Here is an 18,223-nt window from a genome sequence, read left to right on the forward strand (position 1 = left end):
TGTTGGAGTCTTGAAAATAAAAATGAACATTCTTCCATTGTTGGGGCGCTGCAGTCGTTCGCTGCTTCCCCCTATAATGATCAGGTACCTTTTTGTCAACCTTGAAGATCCAGTGAGCAAGAATGGAACTCTAATGGGCGATGGTTGGGGCTGTTTACGTACCTTCAATGTTCTCCATGTCTCTTCATCTTTGTAGACTCTGAGCACTCATTGTGGATGGATACAAACATTGTACATCAAATGCTTTGTTCGTCCATTATCCCCTGACTCGTATTGATGCCTCGACACAAACAACTCTACGTACATACACCACCCTTCGGACCAGATTAATTCCACCCCCAAAGAGCCATCATGTACCTTCAAAACTCATACAGTCGCTCGCATCGCCCTGATCTTGCGATCCCTGCGCTTCTAGCTACCCTCGTCCCTTCTTAGAAACATTTCCACCACCGTCCGCGCTCGATCCTTAGCCCCCTTTTCCTTCTCGTCGACGCGGCAGACCATCGACCCCACGATCTCGGCGTACCTGCGTTCCCTCATCTTTCTCTTCTTGGTGTCTTCGTCCTCTGTATTAGTCAGACGGAAACTTAGTCTGCGTGTGAGGCCGGTGGCTTTGGGGTCTGTCGTTGCGGGCGTGAGTTCTGTGGCGGCTCGGGACAGCGTGGCGGTTAAGAAGACGAATGCGATGTTGTGGTTTGGTGCTGAGGACAGAATGTCGAGTATTTGCGTCTTTGTGTCGGGCCAGACATTTGGAGGCAATGAGGAAATATTAGGCAGCGCCGTAGAAAGCTTCGCCCATAGGTGTGTAGGGACAAGACCATCGGTCAGCGATTCGAGGAATAGTAGCAAGACCGAGCAGACAACTTCCAGCTTGAAGGATGCCGGCCATTCGAGAGGTAGCGTATCCAGAAGCATAGTATCCGTGTCGAGTGCAGACACGAGCGCAATCTGTGCTTCCAACAGCTCTGCCTCCCCTACTCTCCACGTTGTCGACTCCAGTGGCCACCCAGGATCCCGCGGCAATACTGCCTCCTCAAGCATCATTGCTTCAGCGAGACTGCGCTCCACCAAGGTTTGCACCGCCTCTGTGAGCTTAAAGAGCTCCTTTGGTGCCGAGCAGTGAACATCCGAGTCATAGGAGATTGCTCCTTTGATACCCTTTTCCTTGACAAACTTTCTGATGCCCCCGTCAGGGATCCTTATCAGCTCTGCGATCGAGCGTCCCAGACATGAGGGCTGCCAGTTGCCGCGCACAGGAATAAAGTGATCCCGGCCATCCTCTATGCGAAGTACCAAGACGTCTTCGATCTTGGCGCGGGCCTCGTTCAGCGCGCGGATGTGGGATATCGCCGAGATCTGAACCTCCAGTAACACTGAAGCTGTCTCTCCAGGGTCAAGAGTCACTGTAGCGCCCAGCGGTTCGGGTGACTCTTCATCAGCGCGTACAAAGGTTGTCTTTAACCACTCAGGTATGGCATCATCGCCGTCCTCTGTCGTTGGTTTCGTCACGAATGAAAAGGTCGCTGCAACACCTCCAGTATTGGCCACCGTCAACGAGTGTGTCTTTCTCTCCAGAGGACCCAGGTCTCCAAAGTCGACAATATTGCCGTCCGTGCCCTCGTTGCCCTCAACCACAACCGTGATACCTGGCCGGCCCTCGTTTTCCGCTCTATCCAGCTCCCGCGCAACCTCGGCGTGAATCTTGGCCTTGAGGTCTGGCACAACAGCATCGTAGTCGAGCGTAAAGATGGACGTGATGGGCTTGTGGTCCGACGACGTGATGCGCTGATGCGAGGCATAAATCTCCAGGTCAATACGATCGTGGAAGCCCTCCTTAGTCACCAGATCCTCGGCCTCTGGTTCCTCGTTCTCGTCGTACTCATCATACTCGATTGCGTCGGTAGCCGCGCTTATATCCTCTCCATCAGCATCAGGATCATAGCTAAAGAGCACGTCTTCGTCCTCTTCTAATCCTCTGGACCTCATCTCCTCGTCCTTCTTCTTTGCCTCCTCTTCCTCTCTAACCTTGGTTTCAAAGTCTAGCTTGTCTTTTCGAGTCCGGAACAGGATGCGATCGCACCAGCTTGGCGCACGTTGCTTCTCGCTCGAGTCAAAGAGCCCAACTGTTCCCACATCGTACTTGTATGTCGGAAGGAATGTAATTGCGCCTTCTCTCCAGCCGTCGTGAAACACTTTGCGCTGCTTGATCATCCTGCGCAGTTGGTCGTGCGGTAGTAACGAATCGATGGTCGACTGTAACGAGGTGGGATCCTGGCTTGGGTCTTCAGGAAAGTCGTCGGGGTCCGGAAGATCGCTAGCGGTATCGAAGCTCTCGTTTCGAGAGTGCAATGACGAAGTCGTGGTGGTATCGTCGTCACTATCAGAACCTCTCATGACGATCACGCCCTCTTCGGGAAGGACTGGCTTCGAGTCCTCAGGCACGCCATATTCACCTCGAGCATGCAACATGAGCAGCCGTCTAATGTCGTCTCCGGGCAGGCCGTCAAGTCGAAAGTTTAGGTCTCCAAACCAGAAAGCAAGGTCCTCGTCACCAATCTTTTCTCCCTCTTCCTCCTTGACGCCTGCGTGAACGATTGGGTCGAACTGAGTCCGAGATAGAACCTGGCCAACATCCCAACACCGCCGGTCCAGATATGAAGAGCCAGCGCCACTAGCTAGATGGCTGTTTATAAAGACCATGCGAGTTGTCTCGCCAAGGAGAAGCCGAGTCGTAACAGCGCCCTTGTTGCCAAAGTATCCTAGAAGTCCCGTGCCGACCTGCTTTGTACTGACATTGCTGATGGTGGGCGCAATCTCTGGAGATGCATACACCAGAAGCAACAGGCCTGTCATCTGCTCGGCTGTGACAAGCTCGTATCCGGGGGGCAGGGCAGCTTCCAGCGCAGCCTTCCACTTGTCCATGACGCTGGTATCCGTATACACCGCTCGATTCATGTACTCTTTGGTCGTATTGAGGTCTACGATTTCCTGCAGCCCCAGCACATAGAGACCGATATCCTTCCCGGCTGTCAGGTGCAGCGGCTCCGAATTGCCTGGCTGCTTATTGTCGGTCTTGACGGCGTCATTTTGCACGAGATTGAGCCCTGCAAAGTTCTGGTCGAGGCCTTCACCGTATGTGAACCAGGTCGCAAGGTCCTTATCCGTGCCTGGACATGCTGCCACGTTCCACGTCCCGATCTTGACCTTTAGCCGGTGCGGGCGCACGTATTCGGATCGTCTGGCGTGGACAGCTTTGGCGAGCGAGTGTGGTGTCGTCGAGGACAGATCCACCGGTTCGGATTCGACAGACTGCGTTGCAGGATCGTCGGTCATGGAAGCCATCGTGGCAGTGCTGGAGGAGTGAGAACTGGTGATGCGACGCCGTCGTGACCTATCGCGGGGAGTTCGACTGGTGGCCTTCTAGATCATGACGTCCTCCCACTGGAGCTCAACTGCAAGGCCGTTGCTGCGAGAAACAGGGCAGTATTTGGACTCTAAGCTGTGCCAAAAGAATGTTGGATAAGCCAGAAGAAGGGATGCAAAGCAATTATAACCCGCCACAGCCAACGTGCAACGTGAGATCTTGAAGTTGGGCTCGATGATGTAGGTGAGTGGAAGGGAGGGCCCCGCGGGGAGTCGCGAGTCTTATCGATAAGACGCCCAAAGAGCCCGCCCAAGCCAGGCGCATCATGTGCCTTGTCAACCTCGACCTTGATCGGCATGTCATTCCAGCACAAACACCAGGACACTCTCTTCTACGCCATACATTCGTGAACAAACCCACTGCTGGGCCACTTACGCAGCTAAATACCAGCTACCTGCTCCTCTTCTGCCATACCAGGCGCCCTCATCCAAGCCATTCCCAACTCCAAGAGTATCGTCATGAGCAGACCAACACCGCGTAAGGCGCGGCACAGCCGTCAGCCATCGAACCGAATACCTGCCATCTCAGACTACGAATCCGATGCGGCCGCCTATTCAGCCGTGCACACCGACTACGCACCGCCTCCTCCACGTACAAACACCGAGCTCAACCTCTCCGTCCTCCAGCGCTACCTCCCCTCCATCCACACCATCCTCAGCATAGCGGCCAACGCCGTCATCTACACCTTTAACAGCGCATCAGGGGGGTGGGAGAAGTCAGGTGTTGAGGGCACCATGTTTGTTTGTGCCCAGTCGCCGCTACCTGAGGACCCTGGCCAGCGACCCAGAGCTTGCGTTTTTGTATTGAGCAGAAGAGGGCTGGACAATGTTATAGTGGATCTTTCGAGGGTGTCGCACGCCGAAGTCTCTGGTGAGCTCGTCATTATGAAGGTCGAGGGCGACTGGGAGGAAGGCGACAAGGTGCTAGGAGTGTGGATTCACAACGACAAGGACGAGACGAGAGAGATGAATGCCGCCATGATCCAGGAGGCTTGGAAGATTGCCCGGTCTGCTGGGCCTATCGAGACACAAGGGCCCGAGGCTGGCCCAGCTATGCAGGCGATGGGGAGGAGGCTGAGCATCAGCGATCTGTTTGGGTCAGCGGGTGGTGGTCCAGTTGTTGGTCAATAGGTGTCGACCAAGATGCAACCCAAGCTATGACGAAGAGGGTGAATAACGAAGGCGCGCTGTACCAAACAGGGCCCAGATGCGCATCGTTGGATGTCTTAATGAGGGGCAACCATGATAATGATATGGTGGTGGGCAGCCTCAATAGAGAGTGGCTATGAATGCGATCATGACCTACAAAGCGATATGTACTTCATCCTCACTTCAAAACCGTCATGCCCAAAAGTCAGGGTGTCTATTCATTTGCTCATGAGTCCCTCATGGAGCTAGATAATGTCTACAAGCAAGAAGCACCTCCGTACGCCGTTCCCAAGTGCACTATTAACACACGAAGCTTGTACAAGCCTAGACCGTGCCGCTGATGCTAAGCTCCCGAATCTCCTGCAACACCTGCTCTACCCTGGCATCCAGCTGGCCCTCGGCGTACTGGTCTCTTGTGTCGGCATCCAGGTATTGCTGTACCTGCGCCATGCGGGAATATGCCTCGGCGCAGAAGCGCAGCTGAATCTTGACGAGCGCCTCGAAGCTGGGGTCGAGGTACGGCACTCGGAGGTCAATCAGCTGCGGCAGCTCCGAGCTGAGCTGCTCGTTCAGTTGCTCGTAAGCAGCCTTGGCCATTTCCATCTCCTTCTCGGTCCGAGGCAGCTTGGTGGCGTCCTTGTCGGGCTTCTCGGCAAGCCTCTTGACCTTTGCGCGGAGAGCATCGTAGTCCAGGAGCTTGTGGGAGCGCTTCTTAATCGCCTCGTTGACGTCGGGGAAGTAAGCGCAGAACCGGGAGATTGGGTCGAGTACGGTTGTCCGGTAGGGTCCGTCGAGCGCTTTGATGGTTTCGGCGTCCAGGTCTTCGACTGCCTGCTTGTAACTCCTGCTCACGCCGTCCTTTGCGCCCGAGTCGCCGTAGAACGCATCTATCGTTTCGGCAATTCGCATTTGTGAGGCAGTCATGGCTGTTTTGTTAGTCTCTCTGGAGAAATCGCATCGTGGTAAACCTACCTCTTAGCGAGTCAAGGTAGCCCTTTGATTCCTTCTGAAGCCGCAGCGCAGCCGCCTCCATGGTCTTGAATCGTCTAGTTCCGTTAGGCACCGGCTTTGAGCTTGTCAAGTGTTGCTAACCTCTCTTCAACCTCATAATCACGATCGTTGGTCTTCTCCACATGACCTAGAGTCCCTCATCAGCCTCTTCTACAACCTCGCGCTCAATCTCACGTACCCGTCTTCATCATCACCTGCGTCGTCGCGCGATTCACATTCTTCTTGAACCCTGCTTCGTGTTAGACCCCTCCGGATTGCGGGGTGATGGCTTGCCTACCCGCCCACGACATGTTGACAGTTTTGTGCTTTTAAGGATGACTTCGCTCGGTTCGATTAGGTGTAAAAATCGGCAAGGAATTGCGGACGCGCTCGAGGGTATATCGACAGTGTTGGAAGTTGTAATTACAGGAGTCAGCCAACATCCATGGAAGTTGGACACTGAGTGACGACAAAACTGGGGCTCAGCCACAATCCAGCCCAATCGACTGATCGACGTCAGCGACGGGGCTGAGCACTTTGGTCGGGGCAGTGTTATTCCGAGATGCCTCACGTGACACCGCGTTTGCAGCGGCTTAGAAACTTTCTTGTCAAGGGCTCTTGATGCCTCGGTATCAATTCACGCGTCAAGATGTTCAGTCCCCGGTTTCTCGTCGTCAGTCTGGGAAACCCCTTGCCCAAATACGAAAGTCTTCATTCTGCGGGTCATTTCGCTCTCAATGGTCTTGCCAAGGTCCTACGGTACCCTTCGTTTCGGGAGGTAACCCTCGGAAAGCAGGCATGTCTGGTGTCTCAGGGACCAAAGTACACATTGGTTCAATCGCCCACTCTCATGAACATCTCTGGAAGCTTTGTCGCTCGAGCATGGCAGGATATGGTCAAGCAGCATGATCCATCATCACTTAGTCTGGTCATTGTGCACGATGAACTTGAGAAGGACCTCGGCATAGTTCGACTTACTGCGTGGGATCGAAGTCACAAAGGCCACAACGGGATCAAAAGTGTCAAGGGGTCTCTATCACAAGGGAAATACCCCGATTCACCGTTTGTGCGAATTGCTCTTGGCATTGGACGACCAAAGGAGAGAGACCCCGAAACCGTCAGTCGATATGTCCTTGATCGGATATCGGGAGAACAGAGGAGAATTCTGGAGGAGGAAGCGCCCTGGAAAGTTGCAGAAAGACTTGTTGAGCTGGAAGACGAATGGAGGGCCGAGCTCAAGTCATGACACTCGTGATTGAATCCAAGTGGTGGCAGAGATTCAGGGCATTGAGAGGAGCTCAAGCGTGTGAGGCCTTGCAACACATCGGAGCAGCACTCCAATCATATGCATGTCGAAGATCATGCACTCCGTCGACGACAAATAATGATCGGGAACTTGGCCGGGCGCATCAAGTCCTTTGCGACCAACTCAGTTTGGGCTACAATTGCTGAGCTTCAATTGCCGAACTATAATTGCTCATACCCAGTCTACGACTATAAACGGGAAAAGACAGCTACGGCAACACGTTATTGGTTTCAAGATACCCAATTGACGACAATATCGAGCACTCCCGAAGCAGACCTGTGATTTGAAAGCCATTCGCACCTTGGGCGCAGGGCAGACGGCGGAAGTCGTTCGACATGAGACACTCGCCGGCCAACTAATGCGAGGCATACGACTCATGCGTTAGGGCGGAACATCGTGACGGGATGGTTGTCCCTTATCTCTACGCTACGCTAATCGCGCCACGGGAAACAAGCGTAATTTCGAGGTCGTCCAGTTCCTTTATCTTTGCCAAGTGGATGGCCTCTTCGGCACAAGGTTCGGATGCAGCGGGTGTCCTCATACGGTATCCATGGATTCAGCTGTCGGGCCCGTCAAGTGTTGTTATCGCATTCGCAGCTGAGACGAAGTGTTCACACATGCCCACCAACTAAGTGCTGCACTTTTGATGGCCAATGAGATATGAATTGTCGGAATGATCACACCCTCAACCCCGGTCGATGAATGCCCTTTGGTCGACCGCCAAGCAGGAGATGATTCATCAGGTCGAAGCAACGAGCGTGGTCTTCGGTATCGGTCAGTCGGAGTAGGTTGATAGTCGTGCTGGCTGCTTGCCACAGTCATCAAAGTCAAGAAGCATATTCGGGTTCGTCACTCGAGGGTCGGCGGCGTCGATGAAGTCGGATTAGAGTCGAACTCGAGAACAGTCCAGCACGACGGGAGAGGTCAGTCTTAAATATTTGGTGCCCGTCAGATCCTACCTCCTTGAAGGGTCGCAGAGAGCGGGAAGCTCGCATACTGACGCCCGCAACCGTCTCTCACAAGGCTGTGCGGGCGCAAGAGGACCATCGACAGTTGATGGAAAGTGTGGGGAATGAACAGGTCAACTTGAGCTTGGATCGAGCTTCTGTAAAGTCTCAGGCGTTTCAGTGGCTGAAATTGTGATGTTGAGCTTTTCGTAGCACAAGGCATCATCTCTTCGGACCATCACCAGCTTCAGCCAACTCAAGCAGCATAGAACTAACCGGCCGAGATGACAGCAACATCTTGATCGATTTGCCGCCGCTTTCCTTACGCTCTCGGCTTTCCGCATGGCCAAGCTCTCCAGCAGAAAGCAGTCTCATCTATGGGCATTCCAACTCACCCCCAATCGCAGGAGGCTTTCACTTACAACCTCTTTGGGACAAGGACGAGACCCTGGTACATCAGGCCCTTGCTTTGGACCCAGCCATCACCGCTAGGGGCTCCACCAGCTTCGCCAAGAGATAAGGCAGCGGCCCAATCAGACGTGCCCCATTCGACCTCATCCAACAACTCCCAGCAGGCAATCTAGCGAGTCTGGAGATAAGAAGCTCGGACGGCGTTGGATGGGCTCTGCAAGGCGTCTGGGGAAGCGGAAGATGGGCTGCGAGGCGCGAGGATGAGTCTTGGCTGTAACCCTTGAGGTGCTGCTTACTATTATGCCTTCAGGCCGTGAGGAGGAATGGAACCTTGGCCTCTTCTCGGATTCAACTGGCAATACAAGTCATCCAGTATTCCAGTCGGCAGTTAAGATCCAGCTCAGACGCCAGAGGCTAGATCTTGAGCGCAATGGTCATCTTGTGGCAGTGCGGCAACAGTTCACGACCCCGGGACACTCTTCGAGTGAACGTGCGGATCATTTCCGAAACTGTAGAATCCGGGGTCGCATTTTCCGCTTCACAAGTCGTCAACCAAGGATACGTCCTTCACTGCGATAAGCCTAAAGCCAAGAAAGGATGCTCATTCGATCCAACCGCCAAGCCGAGGTCGCAATGCCAGGGACCTGTTGGAACTTCGATGCTTATCAGTAGGCGCCGTTTTAAGTCGACGGTGGCTTGGGATCCGGCCCTCCCACTCGCATATGGGATCGCGCATGCATTGCATGCTGCGATAAGCACAAAAGAACCCGTCGAGAAGAGCTAGAAGATGCTTCATTTCGTCGACGAAACTCGGTTTGTCAGCCTTTTTCGAGACTATCGAGGATTACAATCATGGGATCTATCGACAGCCAAGAGTCTCTTGGCTATTTCTGGATCCCGAGATATCCATATGCCGTATCTTATTGCCCCAGAGATGACGGCTCGCACAGTGATCCCATGCCTTGAAGCCGGAATGCCAACTGACGAGTGGCTCTCTTGGCTGCAGCCGTCTGGTCAGCTCGGACTCCTTTCGGATGTCCATTACCTTCTTTGGGGGTGCTCTCATATTGCTACTCGAGCTATGGGCGTCTTATCAAGATTCCCCCACACCATATCCGACATGTACCCCCCTGTCGCCGGCGCAACTTGTTAGCCTTTCTGTCACGGAGGATCGGATTCAAGGAGGATACCCCTGGTGTCAGTTTTGCCTTTGTCTGGTCTTGAACTCGTCTGACGTCGGGCAAGGTATTTAGCCTTTGTTGACCCCCAGACCGTTTCTTGTCTCGCCTCATCCCTTCAAGTCCTTCCCATCCGAACATCGTGGGTTCTGGGAACAAACAACAAGCTTTGACAGTCTTGCCTTTGACACTGTCGCCATCATGTCGTCGCTCCCCTACAATGGAACAGAGGGCAAGGCCGACGATGGCTACTCTTCTGGCATCCATGACCTGAATGTCTTCTACGACGTGAGTGGACAATACTCTGACTGTAATCATGTCAACTAACATGCTGGCTCCAGACCGGGCACCTGACCTTCATCGTCGTCTCCGCTGTCCTGGTTCTTCTCATGATTCCCGGCGTCGGCTTCTTCTACAGCGGCCTCGCCCGTCGCAAGTCTGCCCTGACGCTGATTCTGCTGTCCATGGCCTCGGTCGCCGTCATCAGCTTCCAGTGGTTCTTCTGGGGTTACTCCCTGACCTTTTCTCGAACTGGAAACGCCTTCCTGGGCGACCTCACCCAGTTCGGTCTCATGAAGACTCTGGCTCAGCCCAATGGATCTTCTTTCCTTCCTGATATCCTGCTGTGCCTTTACCAGGGCATGTTTGCCTGCATTACGTGAGTATCTCTCTCCAAGCAAGACGAGGGGAAATGCTAACTGGACAGCCCTGCCCTCGCTATCGGTGCCGTTGCTGATCGTGGCCGTGTCCTCCCTGCCATGGTCTTCATGCTCCTCTGGTCTACCATTGTCTACGACCCCATTGCCTACTGGACCTGGAACGGCAACGGTTGGCTGTTCAACCTCCCCAGCTACGACTTTGCTGGTGGCGGTCCCGTTCACGTTGCTTCGGGAACTTGCGCTCTCGCCTACTCCCTGATGCTCGGCAAGCGTACTGGTTACTCTCGCAACAACGGTCTCCCCTACCGTCCTCACAACGTCACCCACGTCGTGCTCGGCACCGTCTTCCTCTGGGTCGGTTGGTTCGGCTTCAACGGTGGTTCTGCTCTCGGCATGAACATTCGCGCCGTCATGGCCTGCTACGTTACCAACCTTGCTGCCTCTTGCGGTGCCATTGCCTGGACTCTTCTCGATTACCGTCTCGAGAAGAAGTGGAGCACTATCGGTTTCTGCTCCGGTGCCATCTCTGGTCTCGTTGCCATCACCCCTGCTGCTGGCTTCGTCAAGCCCTGGGCTGCCGTCATCATCGGTGTCTGCGGTGGTGTCTTTTGCAACTTTGCCACCAAGCTCAAGTTCGTCCTCAACATCGACGACGGTCTTGATATCTTTGCCGTCCACGGTATCGGCGGCATGGTTGGCAACATCCTCACCGGTATCTTTGGAACGTACGTTTTTCACACCTTGACTCACTTACAGACCCTCACTAACTCCTCTCCAGCAAATCCATCGCTAACCTCGACGGCGGCGAGTACGACCCCATCGGTTGGGTTGATGGCCACTGGGTCCAGCTCGGCTACCAGATCGCCGGCACCTGCGCCGCCTTTGGCTGGTCCTTTGTCCTCTCGTGCATCCTCCTGTTCCTCATGAACCTCATCCCCGGCCTCTCGCTGCGCGTCTCTGCCGAGGAGGAGGAGCTCGGTCTTGATGACGGTCAGCTCGGCGAGTTTGCCTACGACTATGTCGAGTTGACCCGACACATGGCTGATAGCACGCACCCTCACTCGGTTGCCAGTGCTCAGACTAGCCAGGAGAAGATCCAGGGGAATGCTTAGAGTTTCACGTGTGAGACTCTGGAAGGATGGATGATGCCATGGATACATAAGAAGTATTTCTTGTATGTCGTTGTCGTCGAGTTGTGAAGGCAATTATATATACCCATATATCTAGTGAGACGTTGGTCAACACCAGATAGTCAACTTAATAACACATTATTTATAAACTCAACGTCTTCAACAACCAAGAGTAAATCATTGACATCAAAAGCAAGTCTATTGTCAACTCCAAAACTCGTGTCATAACACAACGCAAAGCATCATGTAATCAGACTATGTGTCCCCCCTAAGCAGGCATTATCAACACAATGACCGCTCTACCGTGATCCTCTTCTCCTCTCAGAGGATGCCAGATAACCGCACAACCTCTGTATAAAAAAAGGCCAAGCAAAAGCCCGTTGTGACTGATCATGTACGTACGTGCCCCGTGTGTCCGTCCGCCTCCTCCCCCCGTGGTATACCTAGTTACGTGTGGTTCCTTGCCGTCAAAAGTCATGGCCGCAAAAACCGCGGCGTGCCATTCACACAACGAAAAAACTCCCCGGTGCGCGCGCGCTTTCTGTGTCTGTCGTCTAACCATTCCAGAGAGCTCCTCTGCTCTTCTTCCAACGCCTTGGTCGTCCATTAGCCGGGTCGAACGCGGGGGAGCTGGCCCAAGGAGGTCCGTACCGTGGGCAAAGAGAAGCCCAAAAACAAATTATGGTGGTGTCATCGCTAACCTAACCTGAGCCTTAAAGCAAACATTCTATCGTTTCAGTTCATCACGTCGGGTTGCTGCTGCTGCTGCTGCTCGCCATTCTCCTGTGGTCGGTGGATAGTCGCCGTGCTCGCGCCTGTTGAAGGCTCTCCGTTGGTAGGACCACCGTGGCCTAGGGTTGCGGCGCTGGCATGGCTGGTGACCTGAGGGAGCCGCTGCTGTTGTACTCCGCCTGCTGTCAGGTTGTTAATGGTGTTCCGATATGCCACAGACCCAAGCAATCCTGGAGCCGTTCGCGCTAGACGCGGCGAGGGCAAGAGGCGGGCCAGTGGCGCAAAGAGTGTAGGGAGCTGACCTAGTAATAAGCCGGGTGGCGGAGGTGGCACAGGGATGGCTTGTGTGAATGTGTTGTTCATGAGCTGGTTGGGATTCACAGTTCCGTTGGCGACGTTTCCGTTGACGGGGATCGGGACCTGGGCATCCACTGCCATCTCGCTACCGTCCATTCCTTCAAAGTCGTTGTCATCGTCGGCCATTTCATCATCGGCTCCTTCACCCACGGCAGCCGACTGTTGAGCAGCCACAGAGTTGCGGGGTGCCCTGATAGCGTCCCAACGAGCTGAGCGCGGCCAGCTGTTGGTCTCCCAATACTCCTCGAATTGTGGTGAGGTATTTAGGAAGTCTCGGAACTTGGACACCATGGTGCCTGAGAAGACGCAAAACACGTCTCTTTGGTGCTGTGTAAACTCTGTAGCATGGTCAGCAGGGGCACCAAATGACAACTGAGTCAACTGACCTGGAGGCGCTTGTCGACAGTAGGGCTGGAAATCGTCGCGCTGAAAGGCAGCTACTCCAGTCAAACTGAGGTGAGTGAGTCTCGGACATGAGTTGAGCAGCTTCATAATGCTCTGTATGCAGTTAGTGGCTGTCCAGGAAAGAATAGACTTGATCAATACTGACCTTGAGAGAGAGGTTGATACAGTAGCTGAGATGGACACGCTCAAGACTTGAAGCGTAGTATTCGCCGCCAACAAGAACACCGCTGGCATCTCGTCGCACTCTGGGTCGGTACGCGGCTTCAGCAAGCGCCAAAACAGACTCGTCTGTGATGGAGCTACACTTGACCAGACCGATACGCTTCAACTTGGGGAGAAGAGCAAGTCGCTTAACTGACTCATCCGTCAAGTTGACGCAGCAGCCGAGATCGATGTATCGGATGCGGTTGCAGTTCTGAACAAGCTTCTTGACTCCCTCGTCGGTGATGTTTCCACAGTGACCAAGATGCACGTAGTGCAGGTTCTTGCCGAGCTTGGAAATGGCATGCACAGCAGCATCAGTGATGTTCCGGCACTTGGCTAGCACGAGATTACGCAGGCGCGGTGCCACATCGATAATCTTTTGGACCGCAGCGTCCGTCAAGCGCATGCAAGAAGTCAGGTCGAGAATGCGGAGGTGCTCAAAGTGTCGTCCAGCGGGAAGCGATAGGAAGGCATCGTCGTCGATCAAATCGCAATTCGCCAATCGAAGCTCGCGCAGACAGTTGCCCTTGACCATCAGAGACGTCACTGGGCCGTTGCCGATGCGACTGCACTGATGAAGATCGATCTCGAGGATGTTGGGACAATTATTGGCGAAAGCGTGGATAGCATCGTCCTGAAGCTGAGCGCATTCGTTGAGTTTCAACTGCCACGGAATTAGTCACATGCATCAATCAACAGACTCCTCCATACGCACTCTTTTGATATACCGGCAGTTGTTTGCTAGTGCAATCATGCTCTCGTTCGAGATGTTCTCGCAGCCGGAAATGTTGAGTCCTTGCAAGCGCTTGCAGTGCTCAGCGATAGCAGTGATCGACTGTTCCGTAATGTTCTTGTCATTAGAAATATCGAGAGCCAAGAGCGAGTTGCTGTTCTCGACGAGGGCGATCAAACCAGAGTCGGTGAGCCCGCGGCAGTTGGTGAGGGTCAGTCGCTCGACGCGGGTGCACACTGAGAGAGGCAACACGCTACCATCGTTGACCTTATCGGCGAGGGCAGCGAGGTTAAGCCGCTTGATGAAGTCACGATAGCTGAAAAAAGGGTGCTCGAGCTGCAGGGTCTGGCAAATGCTGCTGTGGTTCCTCCAATTCGTACAAGCAGGGCGGTGCCAAAGAAGGTCGACTGTGTTCCTGGCCCACCGCTTGCAGACAAGCATGCTGTGGTAGAGGTCTGAGGTGGCGCTCAACTTGGCAAAGATGCTGATGAGGATCTCGTTTGGCAGCCGGTTGACGGGCGGTTGGCAATCATCTTCGACCTGCATATCTTGAAAGTTTGGTACTCCGATGCTCGACTGTGAATCGTTTGCACCGAGGAAGAAGTCGGACTCTTCGTTGTCGGCGGGCGCGGGGGAAGTCGACGACGACGACGATCGGGAGTCATCTTGGTCGTCGGCGGGCGCAGGGCTCGGTCGAGCAGCGGCGGAAGCAGCCATGTTAGCGGGCAGGGCAGCGGACCGCATCAAACAGCGATACGGGTACGCTGCTTGTGTTTATAACAGGTGAAGCGGTCGTCGAATAACGGTTTTGGGCAACAAGGAGCCTGAAAATCAGGGATCACAAGGGTGATTCTTAAGCAGCGGCAACGGGCGGCTGCGAGATTCGGGAGGCCCGTTCAAGGCCGATGAGATTCGTTATCGTAGCGAAAGAGTACTCGACGTGACTTGAGTAGATGCAGGATGCTCGGGGACGCGGTCCGGTATCAACACGCTCGCTCGCTTCGAATGTATGCGTTTCGCGGCGACGATGAAACTGATGATGATGGTGGAACAGGCGGCGGTAGTTGGAGTTCGTAGGTTGGTTCCAGTTGGCAAGGCGAGCCAAAAACGGGGCGGAGCTTCTCGCTAACTTGGGTACTGGCTGGGTTGGGCTTGGGTAGGGTACCTACGGTGGCCAGCACAGTACTCGTGTTGGCGCAGGTGGAAGCTGGGCTTTGCAAGTACCCGCAAGGACAGGGGAGGCGTCTGTGTTTATTTCCTTGGTTTCAGTCGCGATGGGAGGGATCTGGGTCCTTGATTTGGCAGATACGCCCTGTAAATCCGCGTGGTCATGCGCTGGGAGCCCACTGTAAGCGCTGCAAGCCCGCCTCTGAAGACTCTGCACTTCACTCGGCGCGCGGACGAGGCGGTCCCCAGATGGTCCCGGATGTCCTTGTCTGCTAGTCGCGGGGATGACCGTAGTGGGGTTGAGGCGGGAGTCTTCTCTCTAGATCAGGGGGATGGCGCTTGCGGGTCTTGACTTGGATGTGACTCTGTAGAGTGACAAGCTTGATGAGGACCGTGAGGATGGATGCGAGGAATGCAGAGTGTCTCGCTGGATCGCGTGTTCAGGTCACGACCGATCACGTTGACTGCGGGGGAGACGGAGAGGGATATAGTAATATCTGATAGGTATGTAGAGGTGTAATTCGTCGAGGCCAGAAACGGGCTTATTGGAGGCGTTTCATTAAGAGGTCTGAACAATGAAGTGGCGTCAGCCATTACTGACCCATGGAACATGACTAGGAGTTCTGGTCCGTATGGAAGGCTGGAGGAAAACGGCCAGGAGCGTCTGGATTCAACCTTGCTTCTCCAGCCACAATACGGCGCATGTAGAGAGGGAGTCCATGACGGTAATACCTGAGGATCATGCAAAAGCCCGAATTAGGGTATGACATGGGTCCTTTTGTTAAATGCCCAGAATCCCCTCCTGCCCTTAGGCTGATATTACCATTAAAGAGTTCATGTCTTTGCTGATGACTCTTTAATGCGGAGAATGTCACGTTGTAGTGTCATCAACACGCTCTGTGAACAAGTGACCCCCCGCCTGCCATTCTGCACTACATTTAATACGGAATTAACTGTTCAAACTACAAATAATCATTCCGTAGATGCATGTGATATAAAACCCCTCTCTCGTCCGAATCTCAGCTGGCTGCCTCAACTACTTTTCGATGCCCGACTCCAGGGTAAGAAAGATGCTCGTGATGGTGACGCTGACGTAGTTGCGTCGGTGATTAGATAACGACATGATGTGGGGCATCGACACGGATCAGACGTTTTCCCGCCATCGTCCGTAGCTTGCCGGATCTTGATTGCACTTTCAGATCATCACCAACAACCTCCATGCCCTTCTTTTCCCATTCGATGGTTTGTTTTTGATTTGATCTCTCCTCAAACATTGAATAGATACCCTCCTTTACCATCGCCGAGCGTCGTCATGCTTCGTCCTTCGACTCTTCGTCCCGTGCTTCGCGCACAAGCTCGGACGCAATGCGCCATCGCCCGGGCATCCCGCCGCACCATGTTCTCTCAGCGTCAATCCAACCGCCTGGTCGATGATCTGGATGTGAATCACCTCAATGCGAAGCGAAGAGACTACGAGCAGAACCGTACTGCTTTCCTAGCCGCCGGTGCTATCGCTGGCATCGTTTCTTTCATTTACACAGCATGGAAGCTCAAGCAAGCCATCGATGTCCAGAGCGAGAAGGAGAAGCGGGCTGTCAAGTGTGATGCGCCGATACCGACAGAAACCTTCAAGACTGAAGCGGGCGAGAAGCGCAAGGTTGTCCTCCACGACGAGGATGGTCAAGAGGTTGTTCCCACTGGCAACACCACCATCAAGTTGTATCCTCGGACGATAGACATCGAAGAGGTTGCCCCGCCTCAGAGCGCCCCCGGCCCAATTGCGGCTGCTGTTACCGACAAGAAGGGCACCGAGTTCACACTGGTTGGTCTGGGAACGAGGACGGTAACCTTCATTGGCATTGAGGTGTATGTGGTTGGCTTCTACGTCGCTACTCAAGACATTGAGAAGCTGCAGCGCTACCTCGTCAAGAAGATCAACCCTCTAGCCACGACTCTGATTCCATCGGAGAAGGAGGCCTTACGCAAGGCGCTGGAGGATGCGACCGAGGGTGAGGAGACTTGGAATGCGATCCTGAAGGATGCCGGGTGCCGCACAGCGTTCCGCATCACCCCCGTTCGGGACACAGACTTCCCCCATATGCGCGATGGTCTTGTGAGGGCTATTCAAGCTCGCACGGGTCGAGACTCGGAGTACAACGATGAGGCTTTTGGAACCGCTATGAAGACATTCAAGCAAATGTTCCAGAGAGGTCAGGTCCTCAAGAAGAAGGAACTCCTCCTCGTCCGGGACGCTTCGGGGACATTGACCCTCACTTACAACAGCGGTGACTTCAAGACGCCAAAGAAGAGCGTCATGGGAAGCCTGAGTGATGAGCGACTGTCCAGGCTGCTCTGGCTCAACTACCTCGCTGGCAAGAAGGTTGCGTCAGAGGAGGCCAGGCGGAACATTATCAATGGCGTCATGGAGTTTGTTGAGAGACCCGTCGGCACTGTCGCCACACAAGTTCTGTAGGGAAGGTATTATGAGGAGGTGTACGTTATGGACAGTAAAAGACATGTATCACTAGGCAGACACAACTCGACAAGTAAGGTCGAAGGTTTCATGAATTCAACTCATCTGCTTTTGCAGGTGCACGCAACACCAAGTGGCAGTGTTATCTAGCCATCGTATATCTATAGTCTACAAGCTTCTATAGCTTGGAACTGAAGGTCATCAGCTCTCCTTGTCCAGGCAAACAGGAGTAGCCGGTCCTTACGCCTTCAATGCACCCGCCTCCTTGAGCAGGCTCTGGAGCTTGCCGCCAGACTTCAAGCTCTGGACGTCCGAGTTGCCGCCAATGTGCTTCTGCTTGATGTAGACATTGGGGACGGTGCGCTGGCCAGAGATCTGCTCGAGGGCATCCTGGATGTCAGAGCCGTCGGCTGAAGATGTTAGCAACAGACTTATTCACCGAATCAAGTGGACAACATACGGATCTGGTCAAGCTCGAGGAGCTCGTAGACAGCGTTAAGGTCGTCCAGGGTCTTCTTGGTCTGTCTGCAATAAGGGCAGTAAGACTTCGAGAAGACGACTGCGAAGACAAGGGTGTTAGCTAACCATCCAAGAACGCATGCGCCCCACAGCGCCCATTACGGGATCGATATCAACATACCAACAGCGTTGTCGTCAATGATTTGCTGAACCTTCTGGGAGATCTCTGCCATGGTGCCGGGACTGGGTGCGCGGTGGAAGAATGAACGGAAGAAGTTCATGGATGGGGTTTATTTGGCTTGTGAGAGCGGGGCGGAGAAGAAGAGGGCGGCGAGGTATTTATCTATCAGAGGGAGCCCTGGTGATTGGTTGCTCGATAATGAACCTGAGGGTGTCGGCACGTAGAGGCAAATCGAGGTGATTTGTCATGGGCTTCAAGTGCAATGTATTTGGAATATCGGCGTTGGGGATGTAATTCTACGGGGTTTCGGGCGGAAAAG

General features: G+C 54.0%; 8 protein-coding genes across 8 annotated transcripts; 4 read left to right on the forward strand and 4 right to left on the reverse strand.

Annotated features, from left to right (window-relative positions):
* Positions 1-411: 411 nt before the first annotated feature.
* Positions 412-3,342, reverse strand: NCS54_01280100 (Hypothetical protein; the record flags this gene model as incomplete). Its single annotated transcript, XM_053158023.1, has 1 exon — positions 412-3,342. One exon carries the CDS (start codon positions 3,340-3,342, stop codon positions 412-414), a length of 2,931 nt encoding a protein of 976 aa, XP_053013998.1.
* Positions 3,343-3,882: 540 nt separating this feature from the next.
* NCS54_01280200 (Hypothetical protein) lies at positions 3,883-4,554 on the forward strand (the record flags this gene model as incomplete). Its single annotated transcript, XM_053158024.1, has 1 exon — positions 3,883-4,554. The coding sequence occupies one exon, from the start codon at positions 3,883-3,885 to the stop codon at positions 4,552-4,554; it is 672 nt and encodes a 223-aa protein (XP_053013999.1).
* Positions 4,555-4,896: 342 nt separating this feature from the next.
* On the reverse strand, positions 4,897-5,873 carry NCS54_01280300 (Hypothetical protein; the record flags this gene model as incomplete). Its single annotated transcript, XM_053158025.1, has 5 exons — positions 4,897-5,498; positions 5,545-5,618; positions 5,665-5,710; positions 5,762-5,812; positions 5,861-5,873. 5 exons carry the CDS (start codon positions 5,871-5,873, stop codon positions 4,897-4,899), a joined length of 786 nt encoding a protein of 261 aa, XP_053014000.1.
* Positions 5,874-6,211: 338 nt separating this feature from the next.
* Positions 6,212-6,808, forward strand: NCS54_01280400 (Hypothetical protein; the record flags this gene model as incomplete). The annotated part of the gene is made up of 1 exon (XM_053158026.1): positions 6,212-6,808. One exon carries the CDS (start codon positions 6,212-6,214, stop codon positions 6,806-6,808), a length of 597 nt encoding a protein of 198 aa, XP_053014001.1.
* A 2,797-nt stretch (positions 6,809-9,605) lies between these two features.
* Positions 9,606-11,175, forward strand: NCS54_01280500 (Ammonium transporter; the record flags this gene model as incomplete). Its single annotated transcript, XM_053158027.1, has 4 exons — positions 9,606-9,692; positions 9,746-10,062; positions 10,111-10,788; positions 10,842-11,175. 4 exons carry the CDS (start codon positions 9,606-9,608, stop codon positions 11,173-11,175), a joined length of 1,416 nt encoding a protein of 471 aa, XP_053014002.1.
* A 753-nt stretch (positions 11,176-11,928) lies between these two features.
* On the reverse strand, positions 11,929-14,368 carry NCS54_01280600 (F-box domain-containing protein; the record flags this gene model as incomplete). The annotated part of the gene is made up of 4 exons (XM_053158028.1): positions 11,929-12,620; positions 12,669-12,780; positions 12,833-13,555; positions 13,607-14,368. The coding sequence occupies 4 exons, from the start codon at positions 14,366-14,368 to the stop codon at positions 11,929-11,931; spliced, it is 2,289 nt and encodes a 762-aa protein (XP_053014003.1).
* A 1,735-nt stretch (positions 14,369-16,103) lies between these two features.
* Positions 16,104-17,264, forward strand: NCS54_01280700 (Chalcone-isomerase domain-containing protein; the record flags this gene model as incomplete). Its single annotated transcript, XM_053158029.1, has 1 exon — positions 16,104-17,264. The coding sequence occupies one exon, from the start codon at positions 16,104-16,106 to the stop codon at positions 17,262-17,264; it is 1,161 nt and encodes a 386-aa protein (XP_053014004.1).
* A 178-nt stretch (positions 17,265-17,442) lies between these two features.
* Positions 17,443-18,004, reverse strand: NCS54_01280800 (Hypothetical protein; the record flags this gene model as incomplete). Its single annotated transcript, XM_053158030.1, has 4 exons — positions 17,443-17,455; positions 17,509-17,674; positions 17,725-17,823; positions 17,905-18,004. The coding sequence occupies 4 exons, from the start codon at positions 18,002-18,004 to the stop codon at positions 17,443-17,445; spliced, it is 378 nt and encodes a 125-aa protein (XP_053014005.1).
* Between the last annotated feature and the right edge of the window lie 219 nt (positions 18,005-18,223).

The sequence above is a fragment of the Fusarium falciforme genome, chromosome 10 (assembly GCF_026873545.1).
Source record: "Fusarium falciforme chromosome 10, complete sequence".
Taxonomy (NCBI): Eukaryota; Fungi; Ascomycota; class Sordariomycetes; order Hypocreales; family Nectriaceae; genus Fusarium; species Fusarium falciforme.